This window comes from Felis catus, chromosome C1 (assembly GCF_018350175.1).
Source record: "Felis catus isolate Fca126 chromosome C1, F.catus_Fca126_mat1.0, whole genome shotgun sequence".
Taxonomy (NCBI): domain Eukaryota; kingdom Metazoa; phylum Chordata; class Mammalia; order Carnivora; family Felidae; genus Felis; species Felis catus.
In genome coordinates, this window is record NC_058375.1 from 37,186,622 (window position 1) to 37,203,091 (window position 16,470).

The 16,470-nt window shown below is 49.4% G+C and overlaps 1 protein-coding gene across 2 annotated transcripts; it reads right to left on the minus strand.

Annotated features, from left to right (window-relative positions):
• Window positions 1-4,550: 4,550 nt before the first annotated feature.
• Window positions 4,551-14,989, minus strand: CYP4A106 (cytochrome P450 family 4 subfamily A member 106). Of its 2 annotated transcripts, none has more exons than XM_023249631.2 (12): window positions 14,711-14,989; window positions 11,927-12,068; window positions 11,269-11,313; window positions 10,455-10,582; window positions 9,413-9,537; window positions 8,889-9,043; window positions 8,340-8,446; window positions 8,064-8,254; window positions 7,834-7,967; window positions 6,486-6,550; window positions 6,261-6,337; window positions 4,551-4,857 (listed from the first exon to the last, which is right to left on the minus strand). In XM_023249631.2, the coding sequence occupies exons 1-12, from the start codon at window positions 14,903-14,905 to the stop codon at window positions 4,689-4,691; spliced, it is 1,533 nt and encodes a 510-aa protein (XP_023105399.2). In that variant the 5' UTR covers window positions 14,906-14,989; the 3' UTR covers window positions 4,551-4,688. The 2 variants fall into 2 exon arrangements, with proteins under 2 accessions (XP_023105399.2, XP_044891701.1); XM_045035766.1 differs by lacking the exon at window positions 14,711-14,989 and adding an exon at window positions 14,123-14,686.
• Window positions 14,990-16,470: the final 1,481 nt, after the last annotated feature.

Here is a 16,470-nt window from a genome sequence, read left to right on the forward strand (position 1 = left end):
TAACTTTCATGTAGTCAGGGTCATAGACCACAAGCTCCACCTCTGTTCCCCACAGCCAGTGAGGACAAGCACATGGGAATTTCTCTACCCATTTCCGTAGGCATTGCAGATCCTCTTCTTTTTGGAACTATCACCACAGGAAAAGTAAATCAGTAAACCCTTTCCTCTGGCTCTAGGGTTAGTGTTGGCGTTAAGGGCAGGATGGGCACAGGGAAAGAGTTCTGGAACTATCAGCAGAACAAAGTGTTCAGAACTGTGTCTTATGACCTGGCCTCTGATCCAGACTCTGGTGGCTGTCCAAGGATTGCCCTAAGGCCAGGTTCTGTCCTATTGTCGAGAAGAGTTAGGAGCCCTGACAACGAGCTGCCTACAGAAACATGTCAGGGATTGACTCCATGGTGTACAAAACTTTTGGAAGTCATTGGTATAACATTGGCATAAAAAATTTGAGACAACTTCTATTACTTGGTAAGCAGTTTGCCAACTCATTATATTATTTGGAGCATAAAATGGTTTATATTTTAAAATTAAATTTATGTATTAACTTTATTTTGCCATATTACTTTCAATAGTAATTGAAAGCATACATGTAAATACATGTAAATGTTTGTTAACATTGCATAGTGTTTGGGAGGTACATAGCTAAGTGAAAACTAAATACAAAACTGTGTGCATGATGTAGTTTTACATATTGAATATGCACACAGTTGTTAAGTCTGGATATATAGAGATAAAAATGATACCGTTCTATGGTTTTGATATTTGAGGGTTTTATCTCACTTTCACCTTGTAATAAAAAGAACCTTGTGTGAGCTTCCACCGTCTGCAGTAGTATCCTTCATCTCCTCAGTGGGGATTACAAAAGTCTTTCCTTTCTGACTTCGCTTTCTCTACTTTGCGTCCTGCCACACTGACCATTCCAGCAGCCCTGTTGCTCCTTCCCTGAAGATGCTGTTACTGTTGCTCCTCACACCTGCCCTGCAACACCTGCTTACATTTCCTGTCCTTTGTACACACTCTTTCCTCTACCTGGAGGGCCCTTCTACTTTGCCACAGAGCAACTGCCACTCCTCAGCTCTCAACACTCTGCTTTGCTCTCCACTTCTGGAGTTCACATAGGCAATTGTTCCTGGATGTGTTCCCATAGGCAACTCCCCTTATTTCTACCACATCTATGTAACTCAAGCAACTCTCTGCTACATTGGCATCTAATTTCTGCCTGCTCCCCCCTGACAATCAGGATTTCCTAGTGCTGAGGTGACCTGTGCTACTGTAGGGCAGGTTCCTTCACTCAGCACATGTTACCGGAGCATTTACTATGTGCACGGCACTGGTTTAAACACTGAATTAGGATATAGCCATAGATCTTACCTGTTTGAAGCTTCTGCTGTACTTGAGGAGACAGACAGAGTAAGTGGCCATGACAGTAGATTATTAATGTGATAAAGGGAAACCCAAGTGTCTGGGGAAGCTTTGGGCACTCAGAATTGGACATTAGAAAGCCCTTCCTCATGCATTTGCTCATTCATCAAGTCATTGACCAACACCCTATTGGGTTATAAAGATGAATTAGAGGTGGTCTCTCCTACAAGGAGCTCACAACTCTGACACTGCAGACAAAAATAGTGGAGTCAGGTCAGCCCTGCTTTATTAGAAGGACAGTCCAGGGGAAAAAGAGTTGTCCTCTCCACTCCTGAGATGCCCAGAAAAACATCTGGGAGGCGGCTTGGGGCTGGACTTCGGCAGATGGCCATATGAGGGACAAGATTTATCCAGGGAGAAGGGAAAGTATGAGCAGCGCCCTTGAAGGGGAATGCACAGGCAGGGGGAGACAATGAATGACTAGGGTACAGGAGGAGGTTAGGAAGGAGAAGGGAGAGAGCAGTGTTGGGGCACCAATATGGCATAGGAGCTGTTTCCAGTTCTCCACTTTATGTTCAAGCTACTAGAATGAAGGTGACTCCTTCTCTAAGGAAAGGCAGACATCAGACTCTTACCATTGAACAATCCACAAAACCTTGTTGAGACCCTCACCATGTGGGTCGTTCCTTTGCTCTGGGCACCCTTCACCACCAGCCAGTGCTGTCAGTGCTGGGTGGGTATTGCTGCTCTTGCTGGCCCAGCCTGCCCTCCCATCCCTGGTCCAGCCCCTTCCTACCTCCTGGATGTGCCCAAAGAGCCAGTGGGAAAGAGGGGACGGGAAGCGCTGGGCCACTTTGAGCAGCCACTGACTGTGCAGGTAGAGCTGTGCTGCCTTGAGCAACAGCAGAGCCAGGCCTAGCAGAGAAACCACTTGCAGGAGCCCAGAGACAAGGGTCTGGTGAGACTCAGCATAGAGACACTCATGGTGCAGGGACGGCTGGATTGCTGGCTGTTCCTGTCTGTCCCTGACTATGTCTGACTTCCCCTGAGCACCCCAGCCCCATCACTGCAGGGAGGATTGCCCTGCCCACCTGGAGGGAGGGCAAAGGGAGAGGGCAGAGCTTTGACAGAGCTTGCAGAGTTCATTAACTGTGAGGATCCACCTTGGGAAACAGTGGGAGGAAAGCTTTCTCAGCAGACAGTGACAGTGGCTGGCAAACTCCCCCTTGCCCTTCTCCCAATTAGTCATCCAGTATTTCAGGAGCACCTCCTAAGTGTCAGGTGTACTAAGTGCCACAACACAGCTGCTTGCAAACAGACATGAGCCCTGACGGCAATAAGAACACAGTCCAGTTACCAAGTGAGAATGTGTGCCTTGGTTGGATTATTATCCCTTTTCAGAGAGCAAGTCTTACAGGAGGCTAATGTGAGATGGCCACAGGAGAACCACTATCAAGAGCGTCAGCTGAGATTAGAATCAGGGGTTCTCCCGACCACTTGCCTCATCTGCCTCAGCAATGTTCCCCATGCTTGTCACTGTCTACCCACCAGTTTTGCCTGGGGCTGACTGTGCTGGCAGACAGAGCACTGGCCTTAGACTCAGATGCCCAACCCTAGGGCACACTCATGATCTAGGAAACCAGTGACTTAGACTCCCTGAACTTCAGTTTCTCCTTCTGTAATGTGGCATAATCGTCCCTTTCCCAAGTTGCTCCCAGGAATGCACATTCATGCAGTCACTCATGCACTCAGCCAATGTTCTTGAGCTCACAGTCTAAAGGGTAAAAGCAGAGAACTAACATTATAGGAAAACACAATAAAGCCTGTACTGAAAGAGTGAAGTGTAGGCCGGGCCCTACGAGGGAAGGAGAAAACAAAACAGGAGAGTGGGAGCTTCAAGGGTGAATAGGAGTTCACCAGGTGGAGTGCTAGAGAAGGGGATGGGCGCTAAAGGCTCATGGAGAGCCTGTGAAAGCATATATGATGGGGACAACTTAATCTCTTACTTGTTCCTGCTTCTCTTCCCCAAAGTCAACTCTAGGCCCCAAATTCAGAAAAATAAAAACAAAGTATCTTCATGAGGATTTCTTTAGAAGGTACCTCCATGAGTCCCCCTTTCCTTCTGCCCTGTTCCTCACCCATCTCACTAACTCCAAAGTCCTTCTCTTTTGCCCAACCTCGTGACAGGAGATTCATTACACACCCCACAGCACCGGAGTTCGTAGCTCTCTCCCCTAAATCTGGGCTCCTGTCCAAACCCAGGGAGAGGTAACCACTTTACCCATTCCTCTCAACCTTGCCCCAGTTCTCTGTTTACTTCCCATCTCTCTCTGATCCCGGCCCAGAGAATTTGACCCTATTCCTTCCCTTACTTGGCCCTGCACCAGCTTTGCACCTAGCATACCAGGAACACTTGTGGAGGGAGGTTGGAAGTGGGATGCTTGGGGTGGAATTCTGGGCGTCACTCTGTCTTTCCTCCCCGAATCCTCGATTTCCTCTATATAGTTGGGTGCATATACTTGTAAGTAGCTAATATTTAGTGAGTGCTTACCATGCTCTAGGCACTGAGCAAAGAACGTTATATATTTTAATGCACAACTACTCTAACACAGTTTTTTAATGTTTATTTATTTTTGAAAGAGAGAGAGAGAGAGACAGAGAGAGACAGAGAGAGAAAGCCAAGTGGGAGAAAGGCAGAGAGAGTGGGAGACAGGATTGGAAGTGTGATCCGCTCTGACAGTAGAGAGCCCGATGTGGGCTTCAAATTCATGAAACATGAGATCATGATCTGAGCCAAAGTCGGATGCTTAAGCAGCAGAGCAACCCAGGTGCCCCAACCCGCAACAGATTTTTTCAAATAAATCTCAAAATCTGAACGAGAACACCAAGGCACCCAGAGCTTAGTTGCCTTTCCAGCGTCGATATACTGGTAAGAGGGAGAGCCAGTGTTCAAAGCCAGGCAGTCTGGCCCCAGTCCCTTAAGGGGCTAAGTTTGTGTCATTTGGGAAACCAGCAAGACAAAACAGTACAGGACAGACCAGCGCACAGGAAGAATAACGACCGGAGAGGCCAGACAGGCTAGAGGACAGGTGCGTAATCGAGAGTTACACGCCCAGTCAGGGCTACAGCCAAGTAGGAGGAGGGTAACAGAAAACTAGTAGGAGTCCTGGAAAAGGGTGAGACAGAGAAGGGCAGACAGTCTGATGGGAAAGAGGGGGAGATCATGGAGGTTGTGAGGGAGGCAGAAGAAAGGGGACGGGAGACACAGACAGGAAGACAGGATGGTAGGCAGGAGGTTCTCGGGCTCATCCTTGTCTGCACAGATTTTAGGGGAGCTTCCTGAGATGCAGGTGGATCCCATTCTTGGACCTCAACACAATTCTTGGCCAGGGAACAGGGACCCTGGAAGGATCTGGCGCCAGCTCAAAGCGGAGCAGGGTCAGGGCCACCGCCACCTTCATCTCACACATGGCAAACTGCTTCCCGATGCAGTTCCTGGGTCAGGGAGGGAAAAGGAAATGAGAAGTGGCCCCAATCCCCTTGCTGGGAACAGCACATGCAGGGCCCTCCTGCATGGGCCCGGCCCCAATCCCTTTCCTTCCCGGACACACACACATCTTGACCCAAGCCTTGCTTCACACTCTGCCCCTGACCTTTGACAAAGCCGACAGTCTTCCAGGACTAACTCCTACTCCTACCTCTGCTGTCAGCAGGCCTAAGATCCTTTTACAAGAGGGTCACCTCCCTGAGCCGCACAGGCAAGTAATGTGATTTCTGGCAGTGTTGTCTGGCCCTCTTCTGTCTCCACTGGCAGCCACACATCTTCCACCAACATCTAAGAGGAAGGACTCATTCCCAGGGAGAAACCAAATCCTAGAGCCAATACCTGCAAACATAATCGGCTCTAAGCCCGTTCTGTGAAAGTGGATTCACTATTTGAAGAATTGATAGATTTATGTATTCAGAAGAAAACTTGCTTCTAGTAACTCTTGGAAAGTTTCCTGAAGTTACTATTTAGAGGACAATTTCAGCAGCATCGGAGGATTTCACAGCAGCCACTCTGGAAAACAGTCACCCAGCTCCACGTCCCCTTCAAGTCTGCTTTATGTTTTATACTCCAGGAAACTTTCAAATACCATGTGTCATGAATGAAACAGAGGCTTTTCTCTCAAAAGCAGTTTAATGTCTTCATTTGCATACATTTGCCCTCTCAGCGTTGGACTGAGTGTAATGTTAATGTGTGTAGAGCCCAGACCATATATACTGATTTGACAACTGGGAAAATTGTCAAGTACATGACCATTACCATGTATTCAAGAATTCTTGTGGATAGATGCAAACATAACAGCCACACAGATTAGTCGAATACTTCATGAAACCCTTAAGAGGCTACAGTAACCATCCCCACGTATGACTTAAATATTTGAGATATGCAAGGCAGCTGAGAATGGACACACATGCAAAGAAGTCAGTGGTTCAGTGCGGGCACAGAATGGCGAGTTGAGTAGGAAAGGCTGGTTTGAGAATGTGCACAAAAGAAGTCTATTGATTCCATCCAGACTTTGAAATCAACAGCAGTTGAAAATTAACATGTGAGAAAATCTATTGGGCAAAGTCCTACTCATACAGTGAATCAAATACCAGAATGCAGTGAGCTTTGGATCAGCCACTGACACTGAATTGTAGCTACAGGTTAGGTATGAGCGATGGGTCAAAGTCTCCAGGTCATGTGGTGCTTACCAACTTTCTTTTGTAAATAGACAGGGATACACCTTTTTCCTAGCACAGAGACACGCAACGGCATATCTGTAGGCACCCATATTAACATAGGAAGTCACAAACATCAGGTATATACCCAGAAAACAGCCCCCAATCCCATCTTGGTACAAGTAACTCACCTTGCTCCTCCTGAGAAGGGCAAGAAAGCGTGGCTGTGTCGGGCAGAACCCGGTGCAAACCGTGAAGGGTCAAACTCCTGCAGAGGGAGCACCAGGACTAGGACAGGTGTGGTCAAGCCCCTCCTTCCTATCAACCAGCCACCAGATGGACCACCCAGAGGTGGGACAGGAGGATGCATTGGTCTGGAGAGCTCATCCCAGCCCCTCCTCCCAAGGCCATCATACCTCTGGGTTTGGCCACACATTCGGGTTGTGGTGAAGGGCATAAATGGAGAGGGACACCTGGAATCCTGTGGGAGACAAGAGAGAAGACGGATCATATCCACGCCACGAGGAGTCATGTGCATGCACAAACAGCCTGGAAGCCATGGAGAAAGCCAGTGCTCATCATTGTGAGTGGAATGACTGTGTTGCAAGAGAGATGGGGTGGACAAGGAAAGCACCCATACACTCATTACGAGAGAACCATGCCTGGGCTGAGAGGTAGGAAAGAACAGGAAGCTTACTTTTTGGAACAACTCAAGTGACAGAAAACTCACATTTATCAAGTAGCACCCATAGGCCCTTGGGTAATATGCATGAACTCATTCAATCCTCACAACAACCCTCCAGTGAAGGCACTCATGGCCCCATATCAGGCACCTAGAGCCTCGGAGAGGCTAAGCTACTTGCCTATATCCACACAGCTAGGATGTGGCAGGCCTGGAGTTCAGATCAGAGGTGAGCCAACGGTGGCCTCCAACCATGGCTGGATTCTCAGATCTGGTGATCAGGTACTCTCTGCCACCAATCTGAGGGCTCCCCACTGACTGGACTGTCAAAATAATGACGGTGGATTCCCTGATCTGCTTCAATGACTCGACCCCACAGGGAAGGAAAAACAGCTCTGTCTGGCCCAGAGGGATTTTCTCTCCAGCCATCAAATCTCTGGATATTAGAAGTTTATGCTAATTTTGAAGCCCCTTGTTGAAGTCAGCACCTCCTTGTAGAGAAGATGCAATGGATTGAGTCATTTTTATTTTAACTGATATGTATATAGTTGTTTGCCTTTGTCACAAAGGGGTTATCCAAATGTTATGTCAAATCTTCAGGATATTCAAATAGATATGACAGTGAAGACAGAATTGGTCCATGAGTTTAGACTTGGAGTCAGGAATTGGAGTATGTAGTTTTAAATCAGAGAAGGTCAGCGCCTTCAATGGGAGTGCTGTAGCGTCACAAAACAATGGGATCTCATGGTAATAGAATGTTTTTGTTGGATAAGTTTGGAAACTTAGGATTCTGTTCTTTTGAGATCTTAGAATTGAGATGCACCTTACAGGTTATTTGGGAGAATGAACCGAAATAGAATATATTCTCCATAGATAGGAAGGGGAAGTAACCTTTATGACACTTTGGCAGTGCTCTGGCTCTGTGTCGGGCATTTTCTATCCTCATCCAAACTAAAGAGTAAGTATCCATTTATGGATGAAAGATGACCAGAGTGATTGAGAACTGCCACATGACATGTGGACCACTGATGTCCCATGTGTTCCTGCAGAGTGTTGCTGTGTGAGTGTGGTGACCTTCATACCTTTGGGTAAGGAACGTCCATCAGGGAAAGTGATGGGCTTGTTGAGCTCTCTGCCAATGCCTGGAATTGGTGGATAGAGTCGCAGTGCCTCTTTAATGCACATGGTGGTGTAAGGCATCTGGTCTAGGTGGTCCCTGAAACGAAGCTACCCTGAAGGACAGGCAAGACTCTGCCAAGCAGGAAATTCTCCAGTTGAGTGGGCTGGGCAATCCCATCTCGTGAGCACTCACCAGGTGATGGAGGTACCATCCCCCAGGAGACTCTGGACCTCCTCCCGGCACCTCTGCTGATGCTTAGGGTGCGTGGCCAGGGCATAGAGGATCCAGGAGATGCCACTGGCTGTGGTGTCATGGCCCTCAAACATGAACGTGTCCACTTCGGCACGGAGGTCCTTGTCAGACAAGCTGCTGCCGTCCTCCGTCTGATAGGAAATGGTGACATGTCAGAGTTTGCCCCTCCCTCCAAGCTTGTGGGCAAAGCCTCATGCCTCCCCTGCTCACACTCACTCTGGCAAAGAGGAGGATATCCAGGAAGTCCAAGTGCCTCTTGCTCCTGACCTTCTCCAGATCTCCCTCCTCCTGCAGCTGAGCCTTCCTCAGCTTGATCACTCGGTCTGTCCCAGAACAGTGTTCCCAGGCAGAGCTGAGAGCTCTGGGTGCCCAGATACAGCTACCCCCTTGGCCCACCTACCCCCAGCTGTCCCAGCCTGGGTGCCATTTGGATCAGGAGGAGAGTGGTAATAGGTGTACGTGTCAGGGTGAGAGCTGTAGCACCATGTGCTTGTGGGTTGGGTCGCCACTCAACAGCACATCCCAGAGAGACACTGTTTGAATGCCATTGGCAGGGAGTCTCATTCAACCTTCACGCATGTGATGACAAATATCAGCTCAGGCACAGCACTGGCATCCTAAAACCTGCACCAGGGGGGTACCCAGTGTGGGTGTGTCCCAATCTCTGGAGGGGCCTTGGAGGGACAGAGCTCTGCCTGAGTGGGGCCAATCCCTTTGGGATGTCTCTGAAGAAGGAGGCGAGCTGCCTAGGGGCTAGAGTCCAACCTGTATGTTGATGGGCAATCTGGCAGGCCCGGTGGTTCCAGCGGCCTTCAGGGGTCAGCCTATAAATGATGTCATCCTGGTGGAAAACATTCCTCACTCGGGAAAAGATCAGGTTGCTCAGGTCTTGAATGGCCTGGATGTAGGACTGGGAGATCCTGAATGGGAAGGATGCAAAAGGGCCTAAATGGTGGCAGGCATCTGCCCTGGAGTGGATTGGGGCTGTGGGTGAGAGTTCCTCAATCAGTGGGACAGGTATCCGAGGCATTCACCATTTCTTTCTTATGCTCTTGAGACCCTCAGCCCTTTGCGAGGGACATAGACAGCCAAGTTTTTCCCTGTGGCAAGGATCAGGGATCTGTGCCTAATGAAGGTGTGGTGTGGGCTGAATTTGACTGTGGCCTGGAGCTCTCTGCACAATGTTGCTGTTGTTGATGGGAAACACCCAAGCTGCCTTACCTACCTCCCAGGATAAGTCCACGCCAGTTGGTAGGAAATAGGGCCTGGTGCCTGAGAATTTCACTGACCTGTCTGCTTGGTGGCTGCCCTGGTAGCTGAAGGCGCACTTCATAATGGTGTCTAAGGTCATCAAGGAGACATGCTCAAAGATCTCCACATATGAGTTCTGTCTGATGAGGTTCTCCCATTTGTCCTGTGATGTAGGGACACATTAATCCTCTACTCCTCCAGAAGGCCCATGCTGACAAGGCTAGGCTCTCTCTTCTAATGGGATATCCTCTCTTTCTAAAGTGGCTGTGTTTTTAGCATTTTAGGAAATATAGCAAATAAGTGTTTGTAATGTGATGAGTATTTTCACAGAAACTTTTTCTATGTAATTAATCATGATCTCTCTTAACTTAGGAGCAAGTTATGGCACTAACCACCTTTTAGAAGAACACAAAATGTTTCTGAGGGCCAAAAGGTGGACGTTTTCTGCCATTTGTTCTAGACAAAAGAAACAAGTCAAGTCCCACGTTAGGGAGCAAGCGTCAAGGCAGGAGAAAGGCTAAGGGATCAGTACCAGGATTCCTAAGGAAGGGATATCAGGGACCACATTTCCTTTTGTTCATCAAATGTCAGCTGAGCACAGTTAGTGAGAAATAAGGTTCTGCCCAGAGGTGATATGATGGTGCAACCCAGGCCTGGGGATTGAGACCTGGTCTCCATTTCCCTCCATGGAGTGGCTAAAATCCATGCAGAAACCTTCAGCCCCAGCCCAGAGCCCATGTCAGTGACATCCTGAAGCTGCTACTGCCAGGCCAGCCAGGGTCACTTGTCCTGTTGTCCAGGGGGATTGACTGCTCTTCCTATCCAAGCCAAAGACATCAAGTGGGGAGGAGAATGGACCCTGGATCCACCATGACTCTCTCTTTTGTTGGCAATGAGCACAGAGTGGAGGCAAGCTTGTGCCTGGAACTTTCCTGTCCCATCCACCCTGGGGAGCCCTGTCTCCTAGTAAGATATAAGTGCTGTGCCTGATGGATGTCTGTGGGACACACATGCCTGAGAGTGGGCTCTGAGAACTGTGCTATGGGTGTGAGTGTGCAGGTGAGCGCGGGACGGACTTACCAGCATCACGCGGACAGAGTCATCCATGAGCCCCACGTAGGGCTTCAGGATGCCATAGTGGAAGGCTGGGGTCAGCATCCGCCGGTGTTGGAACCACATCTGACCATTCAACAGGAGCAAACCATACCCTGGGCCACAATGGGGGTGTGTGGGGAGAGGTACTCCCAAGAGTCGTCTAGGAATTTGGGAGGAACCCAGGGTGTGAGAAGAAGGGCATCCTGGGCAAGTCTGGGAAGGCCAGTGCATGTCAGGAAGGTGACCACGCAAGTATTGGGTCACACCAAGCGGTCATGACAGCTGAGAGATCAAGGCTGAAACCGAGCAGGTCACAGGTCATAGAAGGACTTCAGTGAAAAGTCAGGCTGAGATCATTCTCGGGGACTGTGAAGTGATGTGAAAGAATCTGAGCTGCAGGAGAGCTCTCCCCACCATTAGGAAGGGGTGAGGGTATTTTTTTGAGAGAGAGAGAAGGAGAAAAGGGAGAGGGAGAGATGGTGAGCCAGGGAGAGGGGCAGAGAGAGGCAGAAAGAGAGAATCTTAATCAGGTTCCAAGCTAGGTGTGGAGCCCAATGTGGGGCTCAATTCCATGACCCTGGTATCATGACCTGAACCAAAATGAAGAGACATCCTCAACCTACTGAGCCTCCCACACATCCAGAGGTGAGAGTTTTTTCAGAAGAAGAGAAACGAGGCTCACTTCAGAGTTGAGGGTGTGACTTTGGTGCCGGTCACTACAGTCTTGTTTTATCTGGGCCAAGTGGATAGTTATTGGCAGACAGGAAGGTGGACTATAGTCCTGGTTAAATGTACTTACCTATCCAGGGAGCCAGGAATCTGTAGGAGCCATGAGACTTTGGGTCTGAAAGTTAAGAGGGCATTACAGGACTGAGGGGAACATGGAAGGCAGGCTGCCCGCAGGAGGTGCTGTGGTCCAGGCCAGTGGCCCTCATTCCTTCTTGAGGATTGTAAGCTGGCAGTTTGTGATAAGCCACTCCCCAGTTGCCTCCAAGCCCTGACTCACTTCCTTTCCTGATGGTCACTTGGGCTTAGGAGGGCAGATTCAGTGGTCCATAGCACAGCCCCAATGAGACTGTGATCAGCAAAGAAATATAGAAATCAGGCATTCTATGACCCACCACAGACAGGGATTCTGAATACCAGCCATCACGGATAGCAAATTGACTTTGAGATCTGGGATCATATCAGTGTGGTGAAAGAAAGAAAGAAAGAAAGAAAGAAAGAAAGAAAGAAAGAAAGAAAGAAAGAAAAAAGGAAAGTGTAATCCCTCACAATTGTTTAAGTATTCCATCTAAGTATCTATATTTGGCCTTATGCTGGCTTGTGCACTAGAAGGATGGTTGCTGGAGGGTACTGACGGCTGAGCCATGACTCTCTTCCAGAATTTCATAGTCCCCAAGGAATATACCCAAGAGAGAAGAGCCATAGCAGAAGACATGCGGGATAGTTCTCACCTGATCGCCCCAGGATCACCTTCATGTAGTCCGGGTCATAGACTATGAGGGTAACTTTGCTCCCCCACAGCCAGCGAGGACTGGCGCACGGGTATTTCGCTGCCCTTTTCTGAAGCTTTTGTAGCTCTTGGCCATCTTGGAACTGTAACCGAGGGAAAGACAAGTCAATAAAACCTTTCTCTGTAGGTGCACTGCTTAGAGTGGTGGTGGCAGGTAGGCTGGCCACAGGGTGATAGTTCTAGATATCCACAGTGCTTAGGAGTTTGTAACTGTTTCTGATGACACAGGTTCTGATCTAGATTCCACATTCAGTGAACTTATGTTCTAGTGTGGGAGTGGAGTCGGGGAAGAGAATCAGGCCTTAGAGTCTGAAGTGTCCTTCAAATACTTAAGGGGCCTGCTCTGTGCTCCCAGGTCATGGCCATCATGGGTTACCCTTCTCCTTAGATCCAGTGCAGTGACCATCCAGTGGGAGCCTCTTACCACAAAGCTATGTTAATTTGTCCTCCAAGATCCCCTCAGACCTGCACAGCAGGGGCCCTGGGTCCTGTTTCTGCCCAGTGACATGCCTCCTTCTGATCACATGCTCTCCTCCTCTAGGGGACCCCAAGGAGCCAAATGGTGCCATGCCCGGCTATTCCCCTCTCTGGGCCATTCTGAGGGCCACTGGTCTCTCAGTTGTCTGGAGAAACACTTGGGGCTGCCATCTGTCCCTGAGCAAGTCTGGCAGAGGCCAGGTGAGACTCTCATAGGTGCCCATGGTGGAGATAGGTGCTCATAGGAGGAGACAGTGCCCCTGGTGGCAGTGGCGGGTACCCTGTTGGCAAACACCTCCAGCGTCCACTAGCCTTCAGGCTGCAGCCACCCACTGCAGGCCATGCTCCACTAATGCTACAGCCATGAAAAATGTCCTGCAAGGGAGACACAAAGATAGAAGGCGGATAGAAACAAAGGAGCAGCACAGGCAATGGTCAGGTATTGTGGGCTCTACTGGCTAGCAGTCCACCTGAGACAGGAGAGAGGAAAGATAGGGCTGTTGACTCACCTATTACCCACCCTGCAGTTCCCCTTTCATAGTTCCTGGTGGATTTCACCCCTAGGTAGTACAGTGAGTTTGCAGACCAACAGCATGCTTGTCCTTCATAGGCATTACATTATTTTCAATTTTTCTCAGAGTGTTACTGTCACCTTTGGTCTGTGCCAGGCAATATTTGCAGATTAGAATGACTTGCTTGAGACTCTAATCAGCAGCAGCAGCCTCCCCATTTTACAGAGGAGGAAACAGAGGCATAGAGTATGTGGCAGAGCTAGGATAAAGTCTATGGTGCTTGGCTCAGAGACCACATGCTTCCCTGTCCCCATTGTGACTTGTCACCTTGCCTGAAGGTTAGCTTTAACTCACCTCAAGTGGCATTCTAACTCCTGACTTAGCCAATAACAGAGGAATTGAATAAAGGAAGGTTTCAGATAGAATTATAAAAACAAGAAATATTTGGCTACAATATCTGATAGGTCAGCAGCCGATGAGAGATGATTGGGCACCGGGAGTAATATTCGTTATGTAGCAGAACCTGTCTGCTTACAGAGTCTACATACAGTCAGTTAATGGGAAAGTCACTGGAGCAAGTTTTTTAGTTCCTTATGTCAAATCCCAGCTCGGGAAGGTGACAACTGCATCTAACAAAAGGTCCCGATTTCTCCACCTGGACAAATAATCTGGAAGTCATTAGTGCAACAATGTGCAGGAAGGAACTGGGCTCTGGCTGTCTCCCTGTGGCTGACATGAAGTTTCCATCTCTGGCGCCACTCGGTTGAAATCGCTCTGCCTCCTTCTCTGAGAAAAGACCGGTCTCCGCTCTCTACAACACCCCACCTCCTAGGCTTGTTCAGTCCACACCCCACTAGTGAGCCCCTCTCCAAGTATCCCCCTTCCTGTAACCCTCCCTCGGGGACCAGTGCTGACAGAACTGGCTGGGTAGGTGCTGTCTCCCACCCAGTCACCCCAAGCTGCTCCTTCCTCTGTCACCACACAACCTGAGTCAAGCATCCCTTGGGGTCAGCTCTGCTCTGGCCACCGGGGTACTGGAAGGAGGTGACATCCTCAGCCCATGGATTACATGGTGCCGGTTTGGGGAATGAGATCTGATGTGGAAACAGATTCTGTTAATGGTGGAGCTCAGTGTGAGTGCTCTTTACCTGCCCCATCCTGGGAACCTTCTCCTGTGTGCCAGTGACTTGTCAGGGTTCTAGCACTGAAACCACCAGTCTGGAACATCCACAGTCTCAGGCACCCACGTGGTTGTTCCCTACACCTGACGTGATCCCCAGTCCAGCAGTTGACCCTGTTTTCCTGTAATCTGCACCTTCTGAGATTCCTGTCTATGGTCTGAGTCCCAGGCATCTCAGGGCCAAGCTGAGAGGATGGGGTTGAGTGGCTGGGCAGGGAAGCATCAGGAAGCCTGTTCTGAGAGAAGAGGCAGGGTTGCTCAGCCTGAAGGGGAAGACTCAGGAAGGAGCAGCCATTGTCCTCAAAGAGCTAAGCTACAAAACAGCCTGCGGATCTGCCTAAGGAAAGAGGGTCAGACTGGCCTGAGGGCACCAGCACAGGCTTCCTTGGAGGGGCTGAGCTCCAGGGCTGGCTTGGGGCACTGAGGTCTGAGAGGTAAGCTAGACCCACGTGCTGTCACCCAAGAAGCCTGTGTGGGATATATCTGCTGACCAAGCGGATGCTCTGAGAATCCAGGCCTGCTCTGTCCTCCCAACCCCCGTCCAGCCGCTTCCTACCTCCTGGATGTCCCCGAAGAGCCAGTGGGAAGGAGGGGACGGGAAGTGCTGGACTGCTTTGAGCAGCCACTGCCTGTGCAGGTAGAGCTGTGCTGCCTTGAGCAACAGCAGAGCCAGGCCTAGCAGAGAGGCCACTTGTAGGAGTCCGGAGACACTGCCCAAGGGTCTGGTGAGGCTCAGTACAGAGACACTCATGGTGCAGGGACTGCTGAATCCTCTGACTGTCCCTGACTGTGGCTGACCTCCCCTGAGCACCCCAGCCTTGTCAGTCCAGGTAGGATTGCCCTGCCCACCTGGAGGGAGGGTAAATGGAGGGGGCAGAGGTTAGACTGGGCCTCCAGTGTTCATTAACTGTGAGGATCCCCCTTGGGAACCAGTGGCAGGAAAGCTTTCTCTGCAGACAGCAGTCAGCAAACTCCCACTTGGCCTTCTCCCTATTATTCATTCAATATTTCAGGAGCACCTGCTAAGTACCAGCTGTACTTAGTGCCACAACATGGCTGGCTGCAAACAGACCAGAGCCCTGCAAACAAACTGATAGAAGACCACAGTTCAGTTATAAAGTTGAGAACATGTGCTTGCTGGGATTATTATCCCTTTTCAGAAAGCAAAAGTCTTACAGGGAGCTTGTGTGATGTGGCCACAGGAGAACTGCCATTGAGAGTGCCAGCTGGGATTAGAATCAGGGGTTCTCCCGACCACCTGCCTCAGCTGCCTCAGCAATGTCCCCCATGCTTGTCACTATCCACTCACTAGTTTTGCCTGGGGCCGAATGGGCCAGCAGACAGAGAACCTGCCAGAGACTCAGATCTCCAGCCCCAGGGCACACTCATGACTTAGGAAGCCAATGACATTGACTTCCTGAACCTCAGTTTCTCTTTCTGTAAGGTTGGGTAATCATCCCTTTCCCAAGTTCCTCCCAGGAATGCATATTCATGCAGTCACTCATGCACTCAGCCAATGTTCTTGAGCTCACTATCTGCTAGGCAGAGGCAGAGAACTAACATTACAGGAAAACACAATAAAGCCTGTACTGAAAGAGTGAAGTGTGGGCCAGACCCTACCAGGGAAAGAGAAAACAAAACAGGAGAATGGGACCTTCAAGGGTGAATAGGAGTTCACCAGGTAGAGTGCTAGAGAAGGGGATGGGCACTAAAGGCTCATGGAAAGCCTATGAAAGAAAACATTTCTGATGAGGACAATTTAATCTCTTACTTGTTCCTGATTTTCTTCTCCAAAGTCAACTCTAGGCCCAAAATTCAGAAAAATAAAAACAAAATATCTGATGAAAAACAAAATATATGATGATTTCTTTAGAAGGCACCCTCCATGAGTCCCCTTTTCCTTCTGCCCTGTTCCTCACCCATCTCACTGTAACTCCAAAGTCCTTCTCTTTTGCCCAACTTGGTGATAGAAGATTCATTACACAACCCGCAGCACTGGAATTCCTCTCCCCCTAAATCGGGGCTCCTGTCCAAACCCAGGGGTACGTAACCACTTTACTCATTCCTCTCAACCTTGCCCAAGTTCTGTGGTTACTTCCCATTCTCTCTGGTCCCAGCCAAGGGAATTTGGACCCTACTCCTTCCCTTACTTGGTCTAGCACCAGTTTTGCACCTAGCACACTTGGACAACTTGTGGAGGAGGTTGGAAGTGGGATACTTGGAGCAGAATTCTGTGTGTCAGTCTGTCTTTTCCTCTCTGAATCCTCGATTTCCTCTCTATAGTTGGGCACATATACTTGTAAATAGCTAACATTT

Excerpts from the sequence above, each read along its gene's own strand:
- CYP4A106 (XM_023249631.2), bottom strand. The coding sequence starts at position 14,905 with ATGAGTGTCTCTGTACTGAGCCTCACCAGACCCTTGGGCAGTGTCTCC. Across the intron at positions 7,968-8,063 it reads GATGGTACCTCCATCACCTG|GGACCACCTAGACCAGATGC; the intron begins GTGAGTGCTCAC and ends GCTTCGTTTCAG. Across the intron at positions 6,551-7,833 it reads TGGACGTTCCTTACCCAAAG|GATTCCAGGTGTCCCTCTCC; the intron begins GTATGAAGGTCA and ends TGTCTCCCACAG.